We start from the raw sequence: 25,573 nt of genomic DNA on the forward strand, positions 1-25,573 counted from the left end.
ATATACGGAATTTAGATAGATGGTAGCGATAACCCTATATGCAAAACAGAAAAAGAAACACAGAAGTACAGAACAGACTTTTGAACTCCGTGGGAGAAGGTGAGGGTGGGATGTTTTGAAAGAACAGCATGTATACTATCTATGGTGAAACGGACCACCAGCCCAGGTGGGATACATGAGTCAGGTGCTCGGGCCTGGTGCACTGGGAGGACCCTGAGGAGTCGGGTGGGGAGGGAGGTGGGAGGGGGGATCGGGATGGGGAATACGTGTAACTATATGGCTGATTCATGTCAATGTATGACAAAACCCACTGAAATGTTGTAAAGTGATTGGCCTCCAACTAATAAAATAATATTAAAAAAAAAAAAAAAAAAATAAAGGTAATAGTGTTTTCACAGGCTGAAGGCAAAACAGGGCTGTGTGCCAAGGGTCAACATTAGGTCTGTGTTGTGGCCCAAGCACAGGTTGGAAAAGAATTTCCAGACATGAGGCAGAATAGAGTTTATCAGAGTGGGAGATGCTGTTAGAACAGTGGGCCGGCTCAAGGTCGAGCCAAACCCTTCTGCAGGCTAGTAGCCAATTTCTACAGCCTCAAGACAGAAAATTCCTACTGGAATGGGGGCATTAGGTGTTAGGTTAGGATGCTATACGGTGGATAATAGGGTGGGTATTTTACCTAATATGGGATCAAGTAACTGGCCGGTTTGATCAGAGGCTCAAGTCACCAGTCGCTATGGGGCTTGGTCAGTTTCAGAGATTTTCATCCTGTGACCTTGGTACAGGGCTGCAGAGTCTGGGCAGCAGAACCAACTGCTGGGTCAGGGTCCTATGAACTCGGAGACTAAAAGTTATAAGTGATGTGAACGAGTGTGTCCAAAAGCACTTTCAATGAAGTTCTGCACATGGGTTGGAAACTGGGGGTGCTTGTTCATGTCGAAATGACTTGGACCGTCCAAGTAGAGTGTGATGTTTCATTCTTCCTAATGATTTAAAACAGCAACATTTCTGATAGTCAGTGCTTTTCCAGGAGAAGGTTTCTCCATGTGTAATAAAGCCCCAGTCACCCTTAGAAGTGGGTTCGTTGACACATTACAACTTCAGCATTTCTGTGGGAAAAATGTGATTTTCTCTTCACTTCCCACTGCCTTCATCTGTGCTATGTCAACCTGATGAATGGCAGAGCAGAAATGTACTTTTTCAGTCTAAGGGACTTTTTAACCGTATCAGAATATATCAGGACTAGAAAGCTTCAAAATATTTTATTTCCACAAAAGTGTTGGAATTTCAAACATTCTTATATTACACAACAGATTTTTATGAGGATTTATATAAGCACCCAGGTCACTTTTATAACTTTTTATAGTGGACTTCTATATAAGAGTTAGGTTTTATATTTTAAAGGTTAAGTATCTATGAATATTTGAAGAACACTAGTTTAGTCCAACCCTCTCATTTCATGGAAGAAAAACTAATAACAAAAGCAACCACCACCAGCAGCAGCAGCAGCATTATTTTTATTAGAAGCAACTGAGGCATGCAGTAATTAAATGACTCATTTCGAGTCCTGGTAACTAATGGCCGAATTGGAAGGTTTCATGTCTGATTGAATTGTTGAAGCTTAAAAAGATGACTTATACCAGTGAAGGGCCGTAGGGTAGATCTCACGCTCCTGGTCTCTGTTCTTTCCACCATACCACCTTGTTTGCTGAGGTCTGCAGATTCCTAGACCAGTACTAAAAAAGCTGTCATCCCTATATGTGATCAGAAAGTTCTAGAAATGAGCAGTTTTGAAAATTTTTGAGACAAGTCTCAAGCCTATTCATCAAAGTTAATGCTGTTGAAATTAACTGCTGAAACAAAACATTTTAAAGTAGTTTCTAAGTTTATTTTTGCTGTGGACCACTTTAAAAATCTTTATTGACTTTGTTTCGATATTGCTTTTGTTTGTTTGGCCACGAGGCATGTGGACTCTTAGTTCCCTGACCAGGGAAGGTGAAGTCTTAACCACTGGACTGACTGCCAGGGAAGTCCCCGAAACTGGTTTTAAATGATAGGTGAAACTGAATTTAAATCTAGAGGGAGCACATTTTCTCAAACACTTATCACCAGTCGGAAGCAGAAAGCTTTATTGGCCTCAGAAAAATGCCACATATTTAAAAACAAAATGATTAGAAACATAGGAAACTCAAGACGGTTTTGATAAGCTGGGTAACAGGTTTTAAGAACTCATAGAACCAATCAGACTTAGAACACAGGTGATAAGACTATAAACCTGAGATTGTTTCTGGGTAACTTAAGGTCTCAAGGATAAAAGCCTCAAGTGAGAGTTAGCTCTCCTTAAATTATTTATTGAATATTATTATGTGCCAAGCATGGGTCCAGGGCTTTCTATGTGTTTACTCATTTTTAAGGGCTTCTCTGGTGGCTCATTTGGTTAAGAATCCACCTGCAATGCTGGAGACGTGGGTTCGATCCCTGGGTCAGAGAAGATCCCCTGGAAAAGGAAATGGCAAACAGTCTAGTATTCTTGCCTGGGAAATCCCATGGACAGGGAAGCCTGGAGGGTTATAGTCCACGGGGTCACAAAGGAGTTGGACACGACTTAGTGACTAAACCACCACCATCCCCCATTTTACAGATGAGGTTCTGAGTTACTTGCTGGATTGGATTTCTAAGGTGGCCAGGAATTGCCACAAACTGGGTGGCTTGAAGGTGGCTTCTTTACCAAACAAGCCTCCTGGGAAGTCCTTAAAGGAAAATGCTACCTTTTTCACAGACTTTTGGAAAGTTTGGCACATCATAATATTCAAGATCAAACCTGGGTGTTCCCCATTGCACCAGATTCTTTACTGTCTGAGCCAGCAGGGAAGCCCCAAAAGTGAAAGTCACTCAGTCGTGTCTGACTCTTTGTGACCCCATAGGATATATAGTCCATGGAATTCTCCAGGCCAGAATACTGAAGCGGGTAGCCATTCCCTTCTCCGGCAGATCTTTCCAACCCAGGGATCAAACTGGGGCTCCCTCATTGCAGGTGGACTTTTCACCAGCTGAGCCACCACGGAAGTCCCTAAATAACAGAAATTTGGGACTTGACTGGTGGTCCAGTAGCTAAGACTTGGCGCTCCCAATGTAGGGTGCCTGGGTTCAATCCTTGGTCAGGGAACTAGATCCCACATGTCGTTAACTAAGACCCAGTGCAGCCAAATACGTAAACAAATGCAAATAAATATTTAACCAACAGAACTGTTGTTCTGGAGGCCAGGAGTCTGAAGTCCAGGTGTGGGTGGGGCCATATTCCTCTGCAGGCTCCAGTGGGAGGATCCATCCTTGTCTCTTCCAGCTCTGGTGACTCTTGGCCTTCCTTGGCTTCACTCCAGTCTCTGCCTCCATCCTAGGAGGATGCCTTCTTTGCTCTATGTATCTTCTCTTCATTTTAAAAGATAACAACCATTGGATTCAGGGCCCACCCTAAATCCAGGATGACTTCCTCTCAAGACCCTTCACTAATTTTATCTGTAAGACATGATTTCCAAATACAGTCACCTTCTGAGATTGTGGGTGGATATGAATTTTAGTGGGGGACACTAGTCGATACTCCCTACACTTGCCTAAGGTCTGTAAGGTTCCAACTTGGGTGTAAGGTAGATTTTCCTTTCACATTCAAGTATTATGCCCCCAAAGGCCACCAATTTCTAGATGAGCACTGAGAGAGCCACACAGCATAGTTTCCTGAAGACTTAAAAACTTGCTTCAGGAGAGCCTGCATTGCACACCCTGTTGTTCAGCCAACAATCTGAGCTTCCTGAGTTCTTTTCACTCAGCATCACTCTGGAGCATCACCCCCTAGCCTCTCCCCCACCTTTTGGGCAGAGCAATTTAGCGACTACTTTCCGTTACCCGACTCTCCCATATGGTATCTCTTTACCACCAAGTCAGCTTATCACAGCTATATTAAGAACTCATCCATGGCTCTCTTAAAGAAAGATGAATCTGTGATGTCACACATGTTCCTTTATTTAGAAAGAAAAGTTATTTCAAATGATGCTGCAATTTACAAAGGAGAGCCCCGAAGAGGCCCCTGCAAGTGGGGGGGCTGGTAACAATGCTCAGTCCCTGATGTCTACACCAGCAAGGCCAACCTGCACACACAGCAAGGGTTGAAGTAACCTGGATTGTAAGCTCCACAGGGCAGGAGTCACCTGTGATCATTCATCATATCCTCAGCAGCGAACACACTGCCAGTGCTCAGTCTGTGCTCAAGAAGGTATCTTTAAAAAGATAATAGCATAGAAGTAGTACGAGGGATCCTTGTGATGGGACTCTTCCGTATCTTGGCTGTTGTTAAGTTGCTCAGTTGTGTCTGACTCTGAAACCCCACGGACTGTAGCACACCAGACTTCCGTGTCCTGCACTTTCTCTCGGAGCTTGCTCAAACTCAAGTCCATTGAGTCAGTGATGCCATCCAACCATCTCATCCTCTGTCGTCCCCTTCTCCTCCCACCTTCAACCTTTCCCAGCCTCAGGGTCTTTTCCAGTGAGTCAGCTCTTCGTATCAGGTAGCCAAAGTATTGGAGCTTCAGTTTCAGCATCGGTCCTTTCAGTGAATATTCAGGATTGATTTCTTTTAGGATGGACTGGCTTGATCTCCTTGCAGTCCAGGGGACTCTACTCGATTGTAGTGACCTCACAAATCTACCTGTGATAAAATCACAGAACTGTCCCCTCCACTAAAAAGTTTTCCACTGATCTTTCATCTAATGATTTTATTCACTGCTGATCTTTTCTGCAATCAATTAATTCACTGGGGACAAAAAAAAGAATGGTTTTCTAATTGCCATTCTCTCAACATTTATTAGCTTCAATTAGTCAATAGAGAAAAATAATTTTCCTCCACCAGCTATGGCTATTTGGTAACCATGCAATCATGACAGACAGATCAAACCTGTCTGCTGAGAAATCTATACCTTCCTCCAAGTCTCGTCTATCATTTAAGGCAAGTACCGAGTCGAGCACCACATTACTGGGAGGGAGGTCTTATTATGCCCACATTACAGATGGGAAACTGGAGTTGAAGCAATGCTAAATGACTTGCCTGTGGCATCAAAGCCCTAGAGCCAAGAACGAAGTATAGTTTTTTTCACCTCAAAGTCCAATAGGTGTGAATATGAACATACATGTCCAATGCTTTACTCTGGGGCTTGGTCTATTCTGTGATATTTAAGCTCATTCATCTGAAATAAAATGGAAAGACCACACTTCAGAAATATGATAGAATCAGAAACCCAAAGAGCCCTGTGAATGCATATTGGGCTACATCTACATGGTGCAGGTCCTAAGAAATGAATGTAACACTGCATTTAATGGGGAAGAGATGTACAGAGAAATAAAAAATAGCCCCAAACTATCTTCCAGGGTTTCGTGATGTTTACTATCAGGGAGGTGAAGAAGAATTATTCGGACTCTCAGATTTCCCAAACTGGCAACGATCCCTATGCTTGTTCTCATACCGCCCCTACTCCCAACTGAATCCCAAACCATGACTGAGCAATAAAAACACAAGTTTAAGAAAAATACCAAAAACGAGGGGGAACCGGGAGACAGATCTCCACTTCAGTCTTGTTAGAAGGGAAATCTAAGAAATAAAGACGGTGACTGCCTTAAGAAGGAAAGGAGGAGGAAGAAGAGAGGAACAGCATGGCCCACTTCCAAAATCTGCCGAGATAAAAGGCTCCATGAAATGTCAATCAGGCGAATGACTGTTTTCTCTGGGCAGATGGCAACTATGATGGAAATCCTGAGATGGAGCAGTGAGAGCTAGGGGGGTTCATTCTGCAGGCAGGGTGTCTTGATTTGACACAAGTTTTAGTATCAGTACAAAAGAAAAAAAATCACAAATAGGCTCTTATAAGAAATGTTTTTCCTTTACTCTCAAAAGACAAGCACTGTTTTAAAGAAAGAAATTTAAAAAAAAATTAACAAGCATATAGTACATCTATTATCTCCCAAGCTAAGTGCTATAGGAACATAATGAACAATAAGGCAGCTCCTGCTCTTAAGAGCTCTATAAACTGTTATTGTTGCTTTGGGACCATTTCTGAAAGGTTTGAAACAGCATTTTCTCTTCTGAGGATCTCAAAATCTTGTAGGTTACAATTTACAACTCTATGCTGGTCTGCCGTGGACCCCACTCCTCACAAGCAAGTGTTAGACAATCAAATTCATCTCAATGTGATATCTACTCAGCCTGTTTGTTGAACCTGGATGACTCTATTAAGCAGTGCCTAAAACCAAATAGTGGAGGAGGAAATGGCAACCCACACCAGTATTATTGCCGGGGAAAGTCCATGGGTAGAGGAGCCTGGCGGGTTACAGTCCATGGGGTCGAAAAAGAGTTGGACACGACTTAGTGACTAAACAACAACAAAACCCAAATAGAAGCCAAATTCTAGAAAGAATGAATTGGTCACTTTGATTTCAGTTTAAGGAAAGAAGACAAAGAGTCAAATATTGGGTTGCCCAAAATGTTTATTTGAGTTTTTCCATAACATCTTAAGGAAAAACCCAAACAAACATTTGGCCAACCAAGCAACTTGAAAATCATCTATTAAGGAGGCAATATGACACTTTTATACTGGTTTGTGTAATAATTTCACTGCATAAGAAATTACATAGATTGCATAAATCATTAGGTCAACAGCAAATATAGAAGAATAAAACAAAATGAATATGATTATTCTGACCCAATAAAACAGGATAAATAATCCAATTCTTAAAAATGTCACAAACTTCTCAAACGTGGTTCCTTTTGAGAGGAAGTTTACCTGTTGCATTTTTTAGATATGACTGTGGTTCTATGAAGCTAAATGGAAAACTGCTTTCCAGCTAAACATATAAAAACGCAACTTACATAGATGTGTAGCCCTCTTAATACTGGATATAACAAAAATAAAGACATCAGGCTGCCTGTTTTTGTCTAAAGCATAGCTTGAATTTTCTATTAAGAGTGACAGTTTATGTAGAATACTACACAATTTTGCATGCTACCAATAGCACAAGTTGAAGAATCCAAAAAATATTGTAGGAGTGAATTTCTTCCTATGGAAAAAGTGTAAATATACCAGATGTTAAAATTTCCACTCTTCATTCAATTATTTGCCCTGTTCAAAACATAAAAATACAAATAAATATTTCCTTACAAATGAAGTACATAGCATATTGTTTGGAAAAAAATGAAAAAGCCAAAAATCTTAATTTACTCGTCATTAAATAAAAACTCTAATATACAGACACACAAGATATTTACATAAAGTATAGGAGTCAGTATGTCTCTTTCTGTTCACAGTCGACGTTTAATAGTATGAGTATCTATGCAACATAACTCATTCCAAATGCAGGTTTAATTCTGCTGTAAGTCGCTCAAGATAATTTTTTTCTCTTTTTCTTTTTAATTAAAAAAGACTTTACCCTTGGAATTTCAGAAGTTATGTTTGAGTTGTCTGAAAAAATACAATTTCAATGCAAAAACCACATCAAGCATTCAAGAGTAAATTGCTGGTGCTATAATCTTTTTGCATGTTTTTGTTTTCACAGGAACAAAAATAACAAAGTAAACAACATGTAGGACTTTAAATGGTTAAACGCAAGCACGAGATATGGACAATCTGCCTCATGCACACACACACACACAAACTCAGAAAATGAAGGAGAAAGGATCAGACGTTTTTCTTTTGCATTTGTTCCAGTTTTCTTTTTAGAAGACCATAATTTTCCCTAGTTCCTGATGCTGTTGGGTCAAGCCGCAGAGAGATCTCGTAGTGTTTTTTGGCCAAGTCTAGATGGCCCCAACGATGATACAGCACAGCTGAAACAGCAAGAGATCAATTTCACTGGAAAGGTTTCTGAATAACTTGTGGTAGTCCCAACCACTTGCACAAAGAAATATAACAGAACCTCTGCAAGCAGTTTTCCAAAACCATTGTTTAAAACAATGCTATTCGTACTGCCAACTTTATTTATTGTAATCGTACTCCTTGGTGATTGTCCATTTAACCATTCCCAGTTACTCCCGGGGTTCTGAACCATCTCCCTACAGCAACATCGTTACATAAAGAAGTAAAAGAAGAGTTCCCTAAGCTTGGTGATGCTGCCCTGAAATTTCCTGGAAGCCAGGCTGGATAGGGCTGGGCTGCCACGCTGCTTAGCACAAAGCCACCACGTAGAAGACCAGCTGTTCGGGTTTTTGTTTTTTTTTAAAATAATTTTAATTTATTTATTTGTGGCTGTGCTGGGTCCTCCCAGCTTCAAGGGTTTTCCTCCAGTTGCAGTAAGTGGGGGCTACCCTTCGTTGCAGAGCGTGGGCTCTAGGGCACATGGGCTCAGTAGTCATGGGCACACGGGCTCAGCTGCTCTGCAGCACGTGGGATCTTCCAGGACCAGGGATCAAGCCCTTGTCTTCTGCATTGGCAGGTGGATTCTCTACCACTGAACCACCAGGGAAGCCCCCAAGACCAGCTGTTTAATAAAGATTCCCTTACACCTTTTGGCAACATCATAGCTTGCCTGTTGCCAGCTGGAATTCAGGGCTCTCACATCAAGATCTGACCATAAAGTGATAGTAAAATAAATCTACTTATTAGAGGAGTAAGCCTCTGATGATAACAACAATTTTCTAAGTAAAATGAACTTTCAATGTGAGCAGTACAGAAACCACTGATGCTTCATCACTTTCTTGCAAGGAGAAGCTACAGAATCTATAGGGAAGAGATTTGGTAGAAAAAATATTCACATGACTGAGCCTTCTAAACATCAACAAGCCTTGTTCTAAAAATCTGAATTACTGGGACTTCCCTGGTGGCCCAGTGGTTAAGGATCTGCCCTGCAGTGCAGCCACGGGCCTCGGGGAAACCAAGCCTGCATGCTACCTCTAGAGAGAAACAGCTCAGGCTCGAGCCAGCCAAAGAAGTATTTTTCTAAAAATCTGAATTACTGAGATATAAAAACAGAAGAAAGGAATTCTAGGGAATATATCACTGTAAATGCATTCTTCGCCAAGACAGAGAACATAGGAATTCAAGGAAGACCAGGTTAGGAGGAAGGTTCACTACAGAAAAGGCAAGCACACACAGGTCAGACTGCAAACTTCCCAAGTACTTCTCAGTTCACTAAGGCCAACACAGGCTAGATTTGAAAAACAACTCTCCCAAGTGATTTTACAATATCTATTTCACTAAGTGAAAGTCACTCCGTCGTGTACAACTCTTTGCAACCCCGTGGATTGTACAGTCCATGGAATTCTCCAGGTCAGAATACTGGAGTGGGTAGGCATTGCCTTCTCCAGGATATCTTCCCAACCCAGGGATGGAACCCAGCTCTCCTGCATTGCAGGTGGATTCTTTATCAGCTGAGCCACCAGGGAAGCCCATTTCACTAAGAGTATTTCACTAAGAGAATTTCGGTATGATTCACTAAGAGAATTTCGGTATGATTCAAATTGAAAATTTTCCTTACCCAAATTGCCATGGTAACTTGCCGTATTTGGATGAGCTTTAATTGCTCTGAGGAACAAAGCTTCGGACTCCTAGAAGATGAAATACAGACAAGGTGAGGTACTGCACGAAATGCCAAGGTTTCATGCACAGTCTTATCGCCTGTGGTTTTCAAACTTTGCATGCGCTCTTTGTTCCACCAAATCCTCCTTCCAACGCTGAGGAGGCCCAGTGGGGCCACACCGTGTTGAACAGAGGCTGGGAACGGTGACCCACCGCAGGGTGTGATGGAGCAAAGGTGACAGCAGGAGTCAGGACACTGGCCAAAAAGAGGATGAAATATGCTAAGGACTCTGCCACCTGCCTCCCGGAAGTGGCGGGGATCCTGCCACATCGAGGAAACAGCTAGTTCAGGGTGCAGGGGAGGATGAACAAAGGTCAAAGGGAAAGCGCTGGGCTCTGAGAACACCTGTGGAAGGGTCACTTCCGCTCAGCATCGGTGAACTCATTTCCAGGATTCTCCAGGTTAGGAGGTGGGGTCTGTGTGACCTTCCCGAAGAACCCACAACCCCCTGGGGAACCCAGAAGCAGCCTAGTCAGTTGGAGAAAATGAGCAGAGAGAATGGGGCAGAAACAGCCACAACGGGGTCCCCTCTGCACAGGCAGACTTGCAAAAAATAAACACAATACTCCTCGAAAGGTTATCAGTCAGCAAGATCTAGAAATTTAAAAATGTGTACTGAAGCTATGAAACTCCCTGAGTATTCAACTCGAAAAGGAGAGAAATGCATGAAATATCTCACTGCGGTGTTATTATAGAAAATTATACTGCTAATGCTATCTCATCAGCTGAAGAGACGTAAATAACATGGGACAAATGGGAATTAATCAGTACTTCTAGGCCTAGCGTGATCAAAATCACATACAGCCCCTGATTCGGGAAAGAAGTACTTCTCTCATGAAAGGACTAAGACGCTGCTTCTAAAAGTATGTTTTCTGTAACATCTGTGTTAGGAGGCCAGGATGCTGGTTGAAAATGCCCATTTGCTGACCTCACCCAACTGAGCCACGGGGAAGAATAAGCATTTGTGTTTTCACAGGCTCTCTCGGTGGTTCTGACGCACAGAATTAAAATCTGAGATCAGTGCCACTGGGAACGGAGTCCCCCTGAGTACACAGGGGGTTAAGTGCCTTGTGATTCACGGTCTACTGGCCTATCCTGGGAGCCCCATCACACACAGCTGAACCAGTTTTCATTGGTCAGAAACTTCTAGGGCTTTGCAGGCGATCTGTAACTTCCTGCAGGTGAGGAGAAACCTGGAAGCAGGGAGAACCAATCCTATCCCGCCCTGGACCAGTATTCCTTCTGTGCAAAGACCACCAGCCCCACTGCCAGAACAGCGTCACAGCTCTCTGCCCGGGAGGGGGCTGGGGAGTCCGCTAGGGCTCCGGGGGCTTCTCCTCCCCTCCCACGTCTGAGCAACAGCGGTGATGACCAGAAAGCATGTGGAGCTGGGCCACAGATTCAGCTCTCGGCAGCTTCTCCAGGATGCAGGCTGACCAAGCCACACTGGTATGCGGCTAGCAGGCTCGGGCCCCGTTCTCAACTCAACCGGGCAGAAGTTACACTTATGGTTCCTGTCAGGTGCTGGCACTCAGCGGGAGAAAATACGGCCTGGGGGCCACACACCTTGTATTTCTGGGACTTCCCCAGCACGTTTGCCAAGGAGAACATCAGAGAGTGGTCGTTAGGTATTAATTCCAGTGCCTCTCTGCCAACAGCTTCAGCTTGGGCTAAATTACCTATGAGTGAAAAATGGAAAACTTAAAAAACACGTTTGTGCTGTAGTAGTGTTTTAGTCTAACTAACAAGGCTTTTGTGCATTATGTACAGTCATGAGTAAACTACGTAATAAAATAAATGTGGAACATGTCTCACACACACAGACACACACACACAACATAACACATATACACACACACGACCTAACAGCTGCAAAGTCATGGCAGTCCAGCACAATTTTGATATAATATACTAACAGCTTTGGATTAAATTCTGTCACAGCATGTAAAATCTAATTTTAATTTCCCCCCAGATACCAGGTCTATCCAAATAGGAGAAAACAAGCCTGCAGAATAAGAATATTCCAGCAACCCTTTAATAACTGAATATTTATAGTACTGAAGTTCACATTCTATACTTCCTTTAGAAACAAGTGCATTTCTCCCTCCACACTGTACAGATGGCTGACTAGCTTTAAATTCTACCAGATGAAAACTATCATTTCTTACGGGATGGTTAGATTTTTTAAACTGGGGAACAGAGAAACTACCAACTGATCCAGTCTCCCACATGCTAAGAAAACCAGATCATCAGTTTGTTATCATTGTATCAAAAATAAGGATCTCTGAGGGTAGGTTTGAGGGCATCTCCTTTGGGTACCATTCATGAACTTTGGAGCATGGACTCAGAACCATCTGTTTCATAAGCCTGGAAGCCATCCCTATTTATTTCTGGGAACCTCCAGCATCCTGCTGCTGCTGCTAAGTCATTTCAGTCGTGTCCGACTCTGTGCGACCCCATGGACTACAGCCTACGAGGCTCCTCCGTCCATGGGATTCTCCAGGCAAGAGCACTGGAGTGGGGTGCCACTGCCTTCTCCCTCCAGCATCCTAGATGATGCCAATTATCACATGACAGGCTTAAGATTAAATGAGATGTTAGCGCACACCGGCCCCATTACTCAATACCATCTCTAAGCAAAGGGTCACTTTCCCAAACATTCATATTCCAGTATGTCAAAGGAAACTCCATATTCCAGATTTTATATTTGCCATGCAATATATTGAACCCTAGTTTCATAAAAAAAAAACAAACTAACATACTATTAAAAAAAATCAGCTCTATTCCTTAATTATCCAATGGTGCAGCACTGGGGACTGACTGAATTGCTACTCCGCACCTGTGTTATCGAGGAGTATGATCATGTTATTCCAGGCCAGGCTGTGCTCTGGCTTCAGCACGGTAGCGTTCCTCCACGCGTTCAGTGCATCCACGTGACGATTCAGATCCGCGTACTGAAAAGAAAGCATGGACTCCTGGCAATCAATCAATATTCCAATTCTCTTTTGCCTTCTCTTTCCAAGCTCTAACTAACCCAAAAAAACCAAACTTGTATGTATCAAGCTTCCAAATTTTCATATCAACTCATTTAATTCTCCAATCTCAGGAGTGAAGAGAATTAGTCCCATTTCACAGATGAAGTAAACTGAGGCACACAAAGAGGAAGTAACTTGCCCAAAGTTCCACATCTAGAGATGGGAGAGCAGAGAATGGGACCAGGTGGTTTAGCTCCTCAGCCTACAACCTTTTAACTACAACCCATAACTTAGTGATTCCAGGTGTTAAATTATGTTGCATACCACTGAAAAGAGGTAAGGGAAAAAACGAAATCATTAGTATTTTTCTAGAAAGATTTCATATAGTCTAGGTATTATTTATTATTTTAAATGGCAAACAAAACATTTAATGTGATTAAGCTCTATGTGTCAAGCTCACCTTGTGAAGAATGGTCTTCCTGCCTCTATCTAAGCTTCCTATGAAACTGTGAGTATATCAGACATACTTTATGAAGTCACTGGAAAAGTCTTAAGCAAGAACATAAACCCCTTTGTCAATCTGGAGCCTGTTTGCCTCCCTCAGGAAGGAGAGAATAATGTACTGCTGTCTTTTGAGAGAGAATGTTAACATTGATAATAGAATACAAAATGGTTAGTTCTCAATTTAAGTTAATAAAAGCATACAGAGGGAGAAAGTGATGGGAGTTTGTAGCAGGTGACCCTCTGGCCCTCTCTGAAAGTGAAAGTCACTCAGTCATGTCTGACTCTTTGCAACTCCGTGGACTATACAGTCCACAGAAGTCTCCAGGCCAGAATACTGGAGCAGGTAGGCAATGCCTTCTCCAGGGCATCTTCCCACCCCAGGGCTCGAGCCCAGGTCTCCCACATTGCAGGCAGATTCTTTACCTAGCCCTCTCTAATTCAGTTCAAATGCACATCTCAACTGAATGAACATGTCTCCTTTAACTCCGCAACCAAGTGCACGTGATGACAATTTATCAGAATTTAAGGCTATTTCCTTACTTACTATCAAGTCTGTCTTTTCCTTAGACAACAGACACTGTGACTTGCCCTGAGACCCACACAGTAAATAGGTGACATATTATGCCAGAAAAAGAAACGTTGAGTGAATTATGGAAATATCTGTGAATATCCATTTCCTAAAGATGTTGTTGAAATTTCCCATGAGACTCAGGAACTCTAGTTAAAGTACTTTAGCCCTTAAATGAGGAAGTATGTAAAGTTAAAAAACTTTTAATAATTTAGGTTGCCTAATTATATCAACATTTAATTTCCTCTTTATATTTGATATTTCACTGATTTCTCAGCCAATTCTCTCCAGCAAGTAAGACGCATTTGAGTTACATGGACAAGACTCATACGGATTTTCCAGGCAAGAGTACTGGAGTGGGTTGCCATTTTCTCCTCCAGGGGATCCTTTGACCCAGGGATCAAATCCGGGTCTCCCGCACTGTAGGCAGACGCTTCACCGTCTGAGCTACCAGGGAAGTCAGTTATATCAACATTTAATTTCCTCTTTATATTTGATAGTCCATTGATTTCTCAGCCAGTTCTCTCCAGTAAGTAACATGCATTTGAGTTACATGGACAAGACTCATAGTGACATTTGTTCTAAAGCACCCAGGAAAACCAGCATAACTTCGTTACATGAACATTCTTTACGTATTTTATTATTTATTACTATTTATTAAAGAACAACACCAGACTGAACCAGATAACGTTTACTCTTATTTTGCCTTGAACTGGCTCAGACAGTAGAAAATCCGCCTGTTATGCAGGAGACCCAGCTTTGATCCCTGGGTCAGGAAGATCCCCTGGAGAAGGGAATGGCAACCCACTCTAGTATTCTTGTATCGAAAATCCCGTGGACAGAGGAGCCTGGTGGGCTATAGTCCATGGGGTCACAAAGAGTGGACACGACTGAGCGACTAACACTTTTACACACTTGCCTTTTATAGCAGCTATACAAAGTGAACAAGCACTTTAAGTGAAACGGAGAAAAATGGTGATTTCACAAGAATTACTCACCCAGAAAGTAAACAGGTAAATAAGCACATTATTTTCCTAATACTTCTATGCTTAGCTTTCTATGCTCTGCAAACTATATTTCCCAGGGTGCTTTGCTACTTGGCTCCTCCCAGTCAAGTCTCTGCCAATAGGAGTCAGGAGTGATGATCAGATGGTTGGACAAGGAGCAGCCCTGCCCCCCATTCTCGCTTTCTCCTTCCTTAATATCCTTGGCAGCATCTCTACAGTGGTCATGCCCCTCCTCCACAGTCCCAGGGCTGGACTGTGGTTGTTCTATCACCATCTCAGTCTTCAGCTCAGTTCAGCTGCTCAGTCATGCCCGACTCTCTGCGACCCCATGGACTGCAGCACGCCAGGTCTCCCTGTCCATCACCAATTTCCGGAGTTTACTCAAACTCATGTCCACTGAGTTGGTGATGACATCCAACCATCTCATCCTCTGTCGTCCCCTTCTCCTCCTGCCCTCAATCTTTCCCAGCATCAGGGTCTTTTCCAATGAGTCAGCTCTTCGCATCAGGTGGCCAAAGTGTTGGAGCTTCAGCTTCAGCAACAGTCCTTCCAATGAACATTCAGGACTGATTTCCTTTAGGATGGACTGGTTGGATCTCCTTGCAGTCCAAGGGACTCTCAAGAGTCTTCTCCAACACCACAGTTCAAAAGCATAAATTTTTTGGTGCTCAGCTTTCTTTATAGTCCAACTCTCACATCTCAGTCTTCAGGTGATGGTAATTCCTGAGATGTGTTGCCTTCCATGAGTTCTTAAATTCTGGGGGCACCACCTCATCCTGTTTGTCTCCCTAACCACAATGTAGTTTCCTTTTACTCCCTGAGTTAATATCATCTTTCCACAAGTGTTTTTCCAACAGCTGTATAACCTGTTCCTTGTACTGAATCTTCTCTAAGATACTTACTATGGTTTTGGTTTTCCTGAATGGATCCTGACTGATAGTCAGTCCTTGCACAATGAACTGTGTCCAGTCACCATTATCACAGTTCTCTAATATTAGTGACGTGTCCCGAATAAGGGCTTCCCTGGTGACTCAGATTGTAAAGAATCTGCCTGCAATGCAGGAGACCAGGGTCCCAAATAATCCAGCTCCTCCCCATTTCCTATGTCACAGGAGAACTGCATTATATTCCCTTCTTATCTGGATCCAGACATCAAAACACATTTCTGTCCCCGCTACTAAAGAGTGACCAAGGAGGATTTTTTTTCCAAACAAAAACTCTTACGTTAAGTCCCTATTATTTGCTAATATATAAATATACTGGTTGAGCTTTTAAAGATTAAGCTCTTAATGCTTTTAAGCTGTCAAGCAGGCAAAAGCTAGATAATTAAACCACAACAGAGGACAAAATCTTTAAATAAGCAGAACAGTTGGCAGGAGAGAATGCAGGAAGATTGCTTCATGGTAGCATAATTAGTAAACAATATACAGAGAGTGGCGTAAGGTCTTCATACAGTTAAGACTACAGATGATCTTCTACGTGAGAGTGCGGATGAGTTCCAGGGCCTGGAGCACATTGCTAGAAACCTCTAGTTTATATTCTATCTTCCTTTCTTTGAATGTTAACTTGGCTCATTTACCATAAATTCCCAATTTCCCAAACCCCAAGGAATTGCAGCGACTGGCAGCTACTGCAGGAAGGAAGAAGACTGCTAAGTATTAGAGCTTTACAGTATTAACCCAGGACTCCAGGCAGATACACTCACTTCACAAACAATAATGAGAAAAAAGAGCTGCCTCCAAAAAAGAGGAACAAAAAGGAATCAAAAAAGAATTCAACAGGGGCTGGGGGAGCGACGGATTGGGGGTTTGGAACTAGTATATACAAACTGTTATATAGAGAGTGGATAAACAACAAGGTCCTCTTGTACTGCACAGAGAACTACATTCAATATTCTGTAATAAACCATAGTGGGCGGGGGGGAACAAAGAAGAATTCATGTGGATCTCAAGAATACTATGTCAATGCAAGTCCTGGTAAAGACACAGTAAACAGTAATCTCTGCCACAACCACCAAGGCAGGTATTTGGATAACAGCCAACTTGTTTCCAGACCTCCTTCTCACTTCATGAACTTTGTAAGAATCTACCCTGCGTTATAAGTGATTGGATTTTCTGGTCTTTACTGATATCATTACAGAGAAGTTGTATTGTCTGTCCCGTCTCCGAGAAAACAATACAGAGGACCAGAATATGTGTGTGTGAGTGTGTGCGAGTTAGTCGCTCATCATGTCCGACTCTTTGTGACCCACGGACTGTAGCCCACCAGGGTTCTCTGTCCACAGAATTTTTCAGGCAAGAATACTGAAGTGGGTTAGTAACCAAAATTTCCATTAAATAATCTCAAAGCCCTTTTGTGGGCTCCTGAGCTTTCTTTTATGGGGGTGAGGGGTGGTTCCCTGTAAAAACGCAGGGAACCGTCCCTTGAGACAGGAGAAAAGGAAAGCTCAGAAATCGCATTATGGGTTTGTTTTTTTAAATTTCAGTTTTTATCCGTGTTTTAAAAAACAGAGGAGCCAGTGTTTATCAGGAAGTAACCCCTTGGAACACTGTTTTACAGGGCACAAAGGGACTTTAAAAATTGTAATTTACTCCTTATTTTAACCTGTTGCCTTTATGATCTCTTAAAACTTGGCTAATTCGAGTTGGCCTGCTCTCTAATTAGAGCTTTTAAAAAAACTCCCACATGTTAGGAAATCAAATAGCTGCCTTCAACTGAGATAAATGTACGTGAAAGGACTTCATAAGATGTAGTGGGCAAGAATGGGTGTTACTATTCTTATTTTTTTTTAAGTGTTTTTTAAAGAAATTATTTATTTTTGGCTGTGCGGGGTCTCCATTGCTGCTAAGGCTTTTCTCTAGCTGTGGTGAGCGTGGGCTTCTCACTGCCGTGGCTTCTGTTGCCCAGCACAGGCTCCCGGGTGAGCGGGCTTCAGTAGCTATGGTTCCCGGGATCTAGAGCTCAGGGTTCACCAGAAGCGGCAACTAAGCCAGCTGCCCTGTGGCATGTCAGATCTTTCCTGAGCAAGAACCGAACCCGTGTCCCCTGCACTGCCAGATGGATTCCTATCCACTGGGCCACCAGGGAAGTCATTCGTTCTATTTTTTTCACTTGAATGAATTTAATCAGCTTTGCTTTAAAAATCCCATCTGAAGGAATAAAATATTTCAAATGACCTGATCACTTTCTTCTGCCTGGTGACGGTCAATCTTATGAGGCTGGACTAGGTTCTTCCTGATCAATCTCTGTTTTCCCCCAAAGTACCTAGGATATAGTGCTACATAAAGAATCCGCCTGCAATGTGGGAGGCCTGGGTTCGATCCCTGGGTGGGGAGGATCCCCTGGAGAAGGGAAAGGCTGACCACTCCAGTATTCTGGCCTGGAGAATCACATGGACTGTATAGTCCATGGGGTCACAAAGAGTCGGACACGACTGAGTGACTTTCACTTCACTAAGAGGGCAAGTACCAAACAGACACTACAATGATAACGGTATAAAGAAGGAAACAAAATCATGCTTTTCTTCCGCAGCCACAGGGCACCTTACCAAAGGTTGGGTAAGCTTACCAAACGCCCCAGGTTGTAGTAACAATCTGGGTATTTCCTCCGGTGCTTGATCGCCGTCCGGTAACTTTGCTCAGCGGCTTGGAACCGCTTCAGGCTGTTTTGTACGATGCCTAAATTCATCCATGCGGCAGCGAAGTCTGGCCTGGAAGGTGAACGAGGAAAAGAAAGCATCGGCCCACAGGAGGCAGGAGTGCCCATCCTCGCCGTGAACACAATTATAAGAGGACGCTTACTGTATCTGTACAGCCAAAGACAGCAGCTCCTCCGCTTCCTGAAGCTCGTTCCTTTCTTTCAGGATGTTTCCCAGATTATTCATGGCATGGACGTACTTGGGATTTAATCTGGAAGTGGAGAGAGAAACCAAGCCTGCAGTCTTCACCCAGTTCTCAGGCACTGGCAAACCTAAAGTTGGGGTCCTCGCGGGGACAGGTTTTTAGCGCTAGAAAGTTACAATAAGACAGGGATACTGTAAAAATGGCATGTCTTCTGCGAGATAAGCCGCTTGCAGTACCTCACCGCTTCCCGGTAATATCTGATGGCCGCAGTCTGATTGCCTTTATCAGCCAGGTTTTTGCCAACGTTGTAGTGAACCTGAAAAGAGAGGAAAACCTTGGCTGTCAGCTGCCAGGCTTCTTCGTTGCGACCTGAGAGGCCCATCATACCTTCTAACTGAAAACAAAGGATTGTTGCTGTTGTTTAGTTGCTCCGTTGTGTTCGACTTTTTGGCAACTCCATGGCTGCTCACCCCACTGTAGCCCACCAGGCTCCTCTATCCATGGGATTTCCCAGGCAGGAACACTGGAGCGGGTTACCATTTCCTTCTCCGGGCGATCTTCCTGACCCAGGAACTGAACCCATGTCTCCTGCATCTCGTTCCTGCCTTGGAAGGTGGATTCTTTACCGCTGAGCCACCAGGGAAACCCATCAAAAGTATTTCTCCATCATCAAACGTTCCCTTTGGAGGTGTACAATGTAAAGGCCAACAGGAGCCTCAGAGGAGATGATGCTACAGAAATATACCCACCTGGGTGAGTGCTGTGTGATGCTAATGACAGTAACCCTGGCGGCTGGCGGGTGCTGACGCGCTGCTTTGGCGTCACTAAGCCTATTACCCAAAGCTGTGGTGGGGGATTTGAACCGAGGCTCCAAAGCCTATGTTTCTTCTCCCTGCATCACACACATCTCTGAGGGGGACAGGCGAAGACGGGCTGGCTGCTCAAGGCAATTTCTAGACCCACTCACTCACCCTGCTATTTCTCTTCAGGTAAGATAATGTTTCTTTGGGGTGTTAAGGGCTGCATCATTGTACCACAAAACTCATGTTGCAGTCCTAGCCACTAGTACCCCAAAATGTGACTAAATTAAAAGGCGGGGTCTTTAAAGAGATCCTTAAGATGAAACGAGGTTCTTGGGGCCCTGATCCAATCTGAATGGTGTCCTTATAAGAGGAGGAAATGGCGACATACAATGAAACACGAGGGATGCCCACACACAGAGGAGAGACCACAAGGCCACGTGAGGGTTTAGCAAGAAGTCCGTGAGTCAAGGACAAAGGTCTTAGGAGAAACCAGCCCTCCTGATGCCTTGGTCTTGGACTTCTGGCCTCTAGAGCAGTGAGAAAATAAAATTCTGTTGTTTTATGCCACGCAGTCCACGGTATTTTGCTGTGGTAGCCCCAGTGGACTGATGTAAGGGTTTCCAAGGTGGCTCAGTTGTAAAGCATCTGCCTGTCCATGCAAGAGACACAGGTTCAATCCCTGGGTCGGGAAGATCTCCTGAAGGAGGAAATCCCAACCCACTCTGGTATTCCTGCCAGGAGAACCCCACGTGAGGATCCTAGTGGGCCCCAGTTCACACGGTGGCAAAGGGGTTGGTCACAAACAGTTGGGGGTGGGGGAAGCAGAGGATGAGATGGTTAGATCGCATCGTTGATTCAATGGGACATGATTTTGAGCAAACTCTGGGAGACACTGGAGAACAGAAGAGTCTGGTGTGCTGCAGTTCATGGGGTCACAGAACAGCTTAGCAATTGAACAACAAAAATGGACTGACATATGGTGAATTACAATAATGGCTTGCGTACAGTCAAGCAGCATTATATCTGAACATTCAAAACCCCTTCTAAAAGTATAACCACATCCTGCCTTATCAATCTTCTTCAAAATATACTCATGTTTCTGGAAGGGTATAGGACAGTGCAATATTCTTTAAGCACACATGTAGCAGAGATTTATTTTTTAACTCCCAATTTTAAAGTCTATATTTCTATTTTTACTTCCTCAGACACAAGGAATCACAAAACAGGAAAATCATGGGTGACAGAAATGTGTAATATTGTGCAGCACACTATATAATTTAAACTCCCCGAACCAAATTACTGTCTATCCATAGGTATTACCATCTTCAAGTTACAGCCTGGAGGAGGCTATGGCTGGATCATGGGTTTGGAAAAGTGTGCTCTAAATGGTTTGATTTTGTGCTTGTCCCAGTCCCAGGCCCAGCCCCAGCCTGGAAGCGTTAACTTCACTCCTGTCCCGCACACGAAGGGAGGCTCCAACCTGTGAATGTGGACGTGCCTGTGGTCTCCAGAATACAAACACAGCTCCTACACAGACTTCAACTCAGCGAGCTCCTGCCACTTCCTGGGAAATTCTCTTTTCTCAGTCAAATGCTCAGACAAAGAGCTGAACTGCCCTCTGCAGTAGAGCCGCTGTTCTGTTAGACCCAAAGCCACAGACCAGGAGATCAGTGGAGGGAGGAGGGCGCCTCTGCAGAATCAGACTGCAGTGAAGTCAGTGGAACCAGTTAAAGATCAGAGAGCCCCCTAGAAGGCAATTGGCCCATAATTACGACTGGAGAACAGGCTTACCCGGAGGCCAGTCTTATCCTATGGGTTATATGCAGGGAAATATTTGAACAGAAAACTCACTTGAAAAACCAAAGCAAAACGCTCAGAAACAGTTTACTTAAAATAGAGTTTTAAAAAGAATTCTTTAAAAAGACTGATTTTTGTTTCCATGGAATGTAAAGGATTGAAAAAGCCTGTTGATCCTTGAACCTTCCCTCCAGCCTTTGTGATTCATATGCCAAGGCAACGAACCAGCACAGAAACCACAGATAAGACCCATGGTCAAGGACATGTAACTACGCATTCAACATAGTGCTAAGACCACAGTTTCAAATTTTCTGTCAACACTTGATGTTAAAATGTTTTAAACACGTAAAAGTCTTATAACCCATCCTGCCTCATCCTTAAGGGAATATCTCATTGTGGTAAATGATCCCTTTCATTGCTAAACAAACTTAGCATTGCATCCCAGGATTGATATAAAACGCCAACATACTTTCAGGCCTCGGAAACAAAGGATGGCTGCAGTATGATCAGATACTTGGTATCTCATCCGTAGTAGGAATTTAATTTCTGTTTGGCTCAGTTCAGCCACTAACATTGAGTTCCTACCAGATGCAAGGCACTGTGGGTAATTCCAATGCCCGACCAGGCTCGGACCGAGTCGCCTCTGTAAATCTGGGCCTGGTTGGCAGCACAGTTGCCAACTGCTAAGTTAACAGTTAATGGATGGAAAGTGGAGCAAGTGCAGCAAATGCATCTCCTGCAATAGAGTCGAATGAAATCATCCTAAAGGAGATCTCTTCTCTGAAATCAACCTAGCTTTTTTGCCAAAAAAAAAAAAAGTGTAGATAGTTTTAATACACTTCAATTTAATAGTGCCAAGTAAAACAACAACAAACCCCCCCAAACAAACAAACAAAAAACCAACTCTATCTTGCTTACACTAAATGTGCTTAGTTGCTCAGTCGTGTCTGACTCTGTGACCCCCTTGGAATGCAGCCCTCCAGGCTCCTCTGTCCACAGGGATCCTCCAGCAAGAATACTGGAGCAGGTTGCCATGCCCTCCTCCAGGGGATCTTCCCAAACCAGGGACTGAACCGAGGTTTCCGGCATTGCAGGCAGATTCTTTACCTTCTGAGCCACCAGGGAAGCCCCATATTGAATGGCATCACTAAAAAAATGTTCCTGGGAAGGCTTGTCACTATCAGCTGACACTTTGAAGATGAGATCTCATGTGTATGTCTTAAATTTAAAAGAGAAAACGACATACACAGACACACAGTTGTGTGCCTGTCGGTCTGCACAGCCCCTGAGTTTTCTAGCCTGTAAATGTGACATCACTCACTGGGGCAGCCGTGTAGGCTCACACAGCACACGGTCCCGTCCCCGCTTGTTCCCCAGGGTTACCTGGGAGCAGCACTATCCTAGGTCTCTACCTACCACCTGAGCCACTGACCCAGACACCGTCAGCTCCAGCTTTCTATGCTTCAGTTTCTCCCATTTGGAAAATTACGGAACATAATAACTGCTCTCTAAAAACCTTCGAGGGAGGATAATGGAAATTAATGACAGAGCCTCTACAAAGAAATCTGAGTTCCTTCTGGGGAAGAAGTACATAAATAGAAGGGGTAATTACTGCTATTCAAACAGAAAAGTAAAAACAAAGCAAATCTATTAACATTTATGAAATTAAATCACTGGCTGATTTACTTTCAGTAGCATAACATAAATGTCTAGGTCAGCAAATCAAATTGACAATAAAAGGTTGAAGCAATTCACTCTTTTATCTAAGCCTCGTAACTATAGAACATGAACAAGTTTTTTTAAACCAAGGAAAAGACAAACAGGGAGTCAACTCGTTTTATATGACCCTTTACTCCAGGGTCACAGTAAGACATCAACTATTCATTAGATTTCTTCATATAGTTTTGCTTGAAATCACTTCTTTCTCTTAAGTATAGAACGTGGAAATGAGATAGAACTTCATGGTGCTTTTATTGCCCCTGCTCCAAAGAGGATCGCTATTGGGCATCTGAGGAAGTTCCGATCCTGAGGACACCAGAAGACACCGTTATTAATCACATAATGATCTATGCATGCTAAGTCGCTTCGGTCGTGTCTGACTCTTTGCGACCCTATGGACTGTAGCCCACCAGGCTCCTCTGTTCATGGGATTCTCCAGGCAAGAATACTGGAGTGGGTCGCCATGCCAACCCTCCAGGGTATGTTCCTAACCCAGGGATTGAACCCCCGTGTCTCTTATGTCTCCTGGGTTAGCAGGAGGGCTCTTCACCACTAGCGCCACCTGCCTGCTACTGCTAAGTCACTTCAGTCGTGTCCAATTCTGTGACCCCATAGACGGCAGCCCACCAGGCTCCAACATCCCTGGGATTCTCCAGGCAAGAACAATGGAGTGGGTTGCCATTTCCTTCTCGGAAGCCCTAATAGAAAATATTCTCACCTAGCTCCTTGGCCTCCCATTTTGAGCAAGTATCATTCCCTTCTTTTCATTTAATGGGACAGCCAAAACTAAAAGGAGCCTATGAAAACAAACATTTCTTGAGCACCTACTGTGTTCTAAGTACCATGTCAGACCACTTCAGAGGCCACATTCATGGAGGCCTAATGACAAGCCCAGGGGGCAGCCATGGTCCCCCTCCTTGTTACAGATAAGGGCTTTCAATGTCCAAAACAATTTTGCCCAAAGATGCACAGCTGGGTAAGCGAAGAGATGGAGTTCATCAAGGATACAAGTGAAACAAATTCCTACCAGACCGTGTCAACAAGAACATTGCCAATTTTAGAGTCTATGCATTCTATTTTTACCTAATCTGGCAAAAACAATTCCAGGCAGAGAAGCCACAAGTGATGGAAACGTTCGTACCGCACACCACAGAGCATCTTTTAAATTCCTAAACCAAACTGCTGTCCATTGGGAGGTATTATCATCTTCCAGTTATAGATTGGAGGAGGCCAGAGTGCATGTTTCAAAAAGTGTGCTCTAAGAGGTTTGACTGTGAGCCTCCCCAGACCTGAGCCTGAATGCGTGGAGTTGCCCACCCTGCCACCACCCGATCCACAATCGGACCAACTGGAAGATGAGTAGAAACGTGTTTAAGAAATCTGCTGTTTCCCTGACACTGTCTGGTTTTAATGATTTCTTTTTAATTATTTTGGCTAAAGTGTAATTGTAATAAGCTTTGTCAAGATCATGTAAGAAAAAAAAAAATGAAAAAGAAAACCTCCAAGTCTATGACCAAGGTCATATTCCGGATTCTCCTCACTCAGCTGTCGAACTTAAAAATGTGGCAGCCAACATACCTTGGCATTGAGAGGGCACACAGACAGGGCGCTTCGGAAAAGCTGGTCTTCGTTCCGCCACTCACCACTGCGAACCACGCATCTCAGCGTGTTTAGGAATAAAATTCCCAGGATGAGAGCAGCAATTAGTTTCTTAAGAAGAGAGGGACACGGGAAATGTCATTAGTAAAACCCACCCATCGTCTTGGTCAGGAACGGCGCCCACCTCGCTGGGCCAATACCTTTCTCTTGGTATGTTTACTGAGCACTGCGAGTCCAAACGTCAGCAGCATGCAGTAGCCGGCACTGGGGAGGTACAAGACCCTCTCGGCCACCACAAAGCCCACTCGGAAGAACAGGTTACTCGCAGGAAGAAACGGGATAATGAGGAATCCCAGACCCAGCGTGAGGATCCTGGAAGATGAAAAGTAGTTAAAATGGCTACTTTTAGAATTCTTAAGAAAAATATTCTACTCTACATGAAATCCACAATAAAGATGCCCCTTCCCTTTTTTCCTTTTTTTTTTTTTTCATGCCAGCAGTTAGGAGGAGGCATCAGTAGAGAGGGTCTAACCGAGTACCATCAGGATAAGACAGAAAAATCTTACTAAGGCTACTTAGCATCGAGCATGAGGATAAATTTTAGAAGTCCTCAAAATCACATGAATAAAGTTAGAATGATTACTTAGAGCAGTCTTATGAACTTGGCTGCTTCTAACTATACCTCAAACTGTGTAGGTGTCAAATAGCTCAACACCTACAATATCCCAACTGGGCTAATTGGGATATTGGTCCCAGTTAGTCCGATTTAGTCCCCTGACATTTAACAGGATGTAATGTCATTTAACTAGTTTAAACTTTATAAGATCTGAAATAAACTCATATCATTTGGGGATGCTCCAGCATAAATTTCAGTTGAGCAAAGAGAAAGCTGAGAGCAATGGGACACTTGTGGAAGCAGGTAAGCATTCCCAGAGTCCCACACGATGTAAGCAGGTGAATCAGAGGCTGGGTCAAACAACAAGGTCCTGCACAGCACACAGAACTATATTCAAAATCCTCCGATAAATTGTAATGGAGAACACGAAAAAGCACTCGTGTATGTATAAACTGAGCCACTTTGCTGCGCGGCAGAAACTAAACACAACGTTGTAACTAAACTACACTCCGATAAAATTAAAAACCAAACAAA

General features: G+C 43.5%; 1 protein-coding gene across 2 annotated transcripts in view; it reads right to left on the bottom strand.

The window, feature by feature from the left end:
• Window positions 1-401: 401 nt before the first annotated feature.
• TMTC4 (transmembrane O-mannosyltransferase targeting cadherins 4) overlaps window positions 402-25,573 on the bottom strand; it is a 61,204-nt gene continuing 36,032 nt past the window's right edge. Inside the window, exons 10-18 of one of the 2 annotated variants that reach the window (XM_065901917.1) lie at window positions 24,624-24,795; window positions 24,403-24,534; window positions 18,742-18,821; window positions 18,464-18,571; window positions 18,231-18,372; window positions 12,449-12,563; window positions 11,176-11,288; window positions 9,508-9,577; window positions 402-5,231 (exon numbers count right to left, since the gene is read on the bottom strand). In XM_065901917.1, coding sequence (XP_065757989.1) covers window positions 5,224-5,231; window positions 9,508-9,577; window positions 11,176-11,288; window positions 12,449-12,563; window positions 18,231-18,372; window positions 18,464-18,571; window positions 18,742-18,821; window positions 24,403-24,534; window positions 24,624-24,795 — 940 coding nt within the window. In that variant the 3' untranslated portion in view covers window positions 402-5,223. Of the gene's footprint in view, window positions 5,232-6,966; window positions 7,862-9,507; window positions 9,578-11,175; window positions 11,289-12,448; window positions 12,564-18,230; window positions 18,373-18,463; window positions 18,572-18,741; window positions 18,822-24,402; window positions 24,535-24,623; window positions 24,796-25,573 lie in introns of those variants that run through there. The other variant, XM_065901916.1, reaches the window with a different exon arrangement.

This window comes from Muntiacus reevesi, chromosome 11, assembly GCF_963930625.1.
Source record: "Muntiacus reevesi chromosome 11, mMunRee1.1, whole genome shotgun sequence".
NCBI classification, from domain to species: Eukaryota; Metazoa; Chordata; class Mammalia; order Artiodactyla; family Cervidae; genus Muntiacus; species Muntiacus reevesi.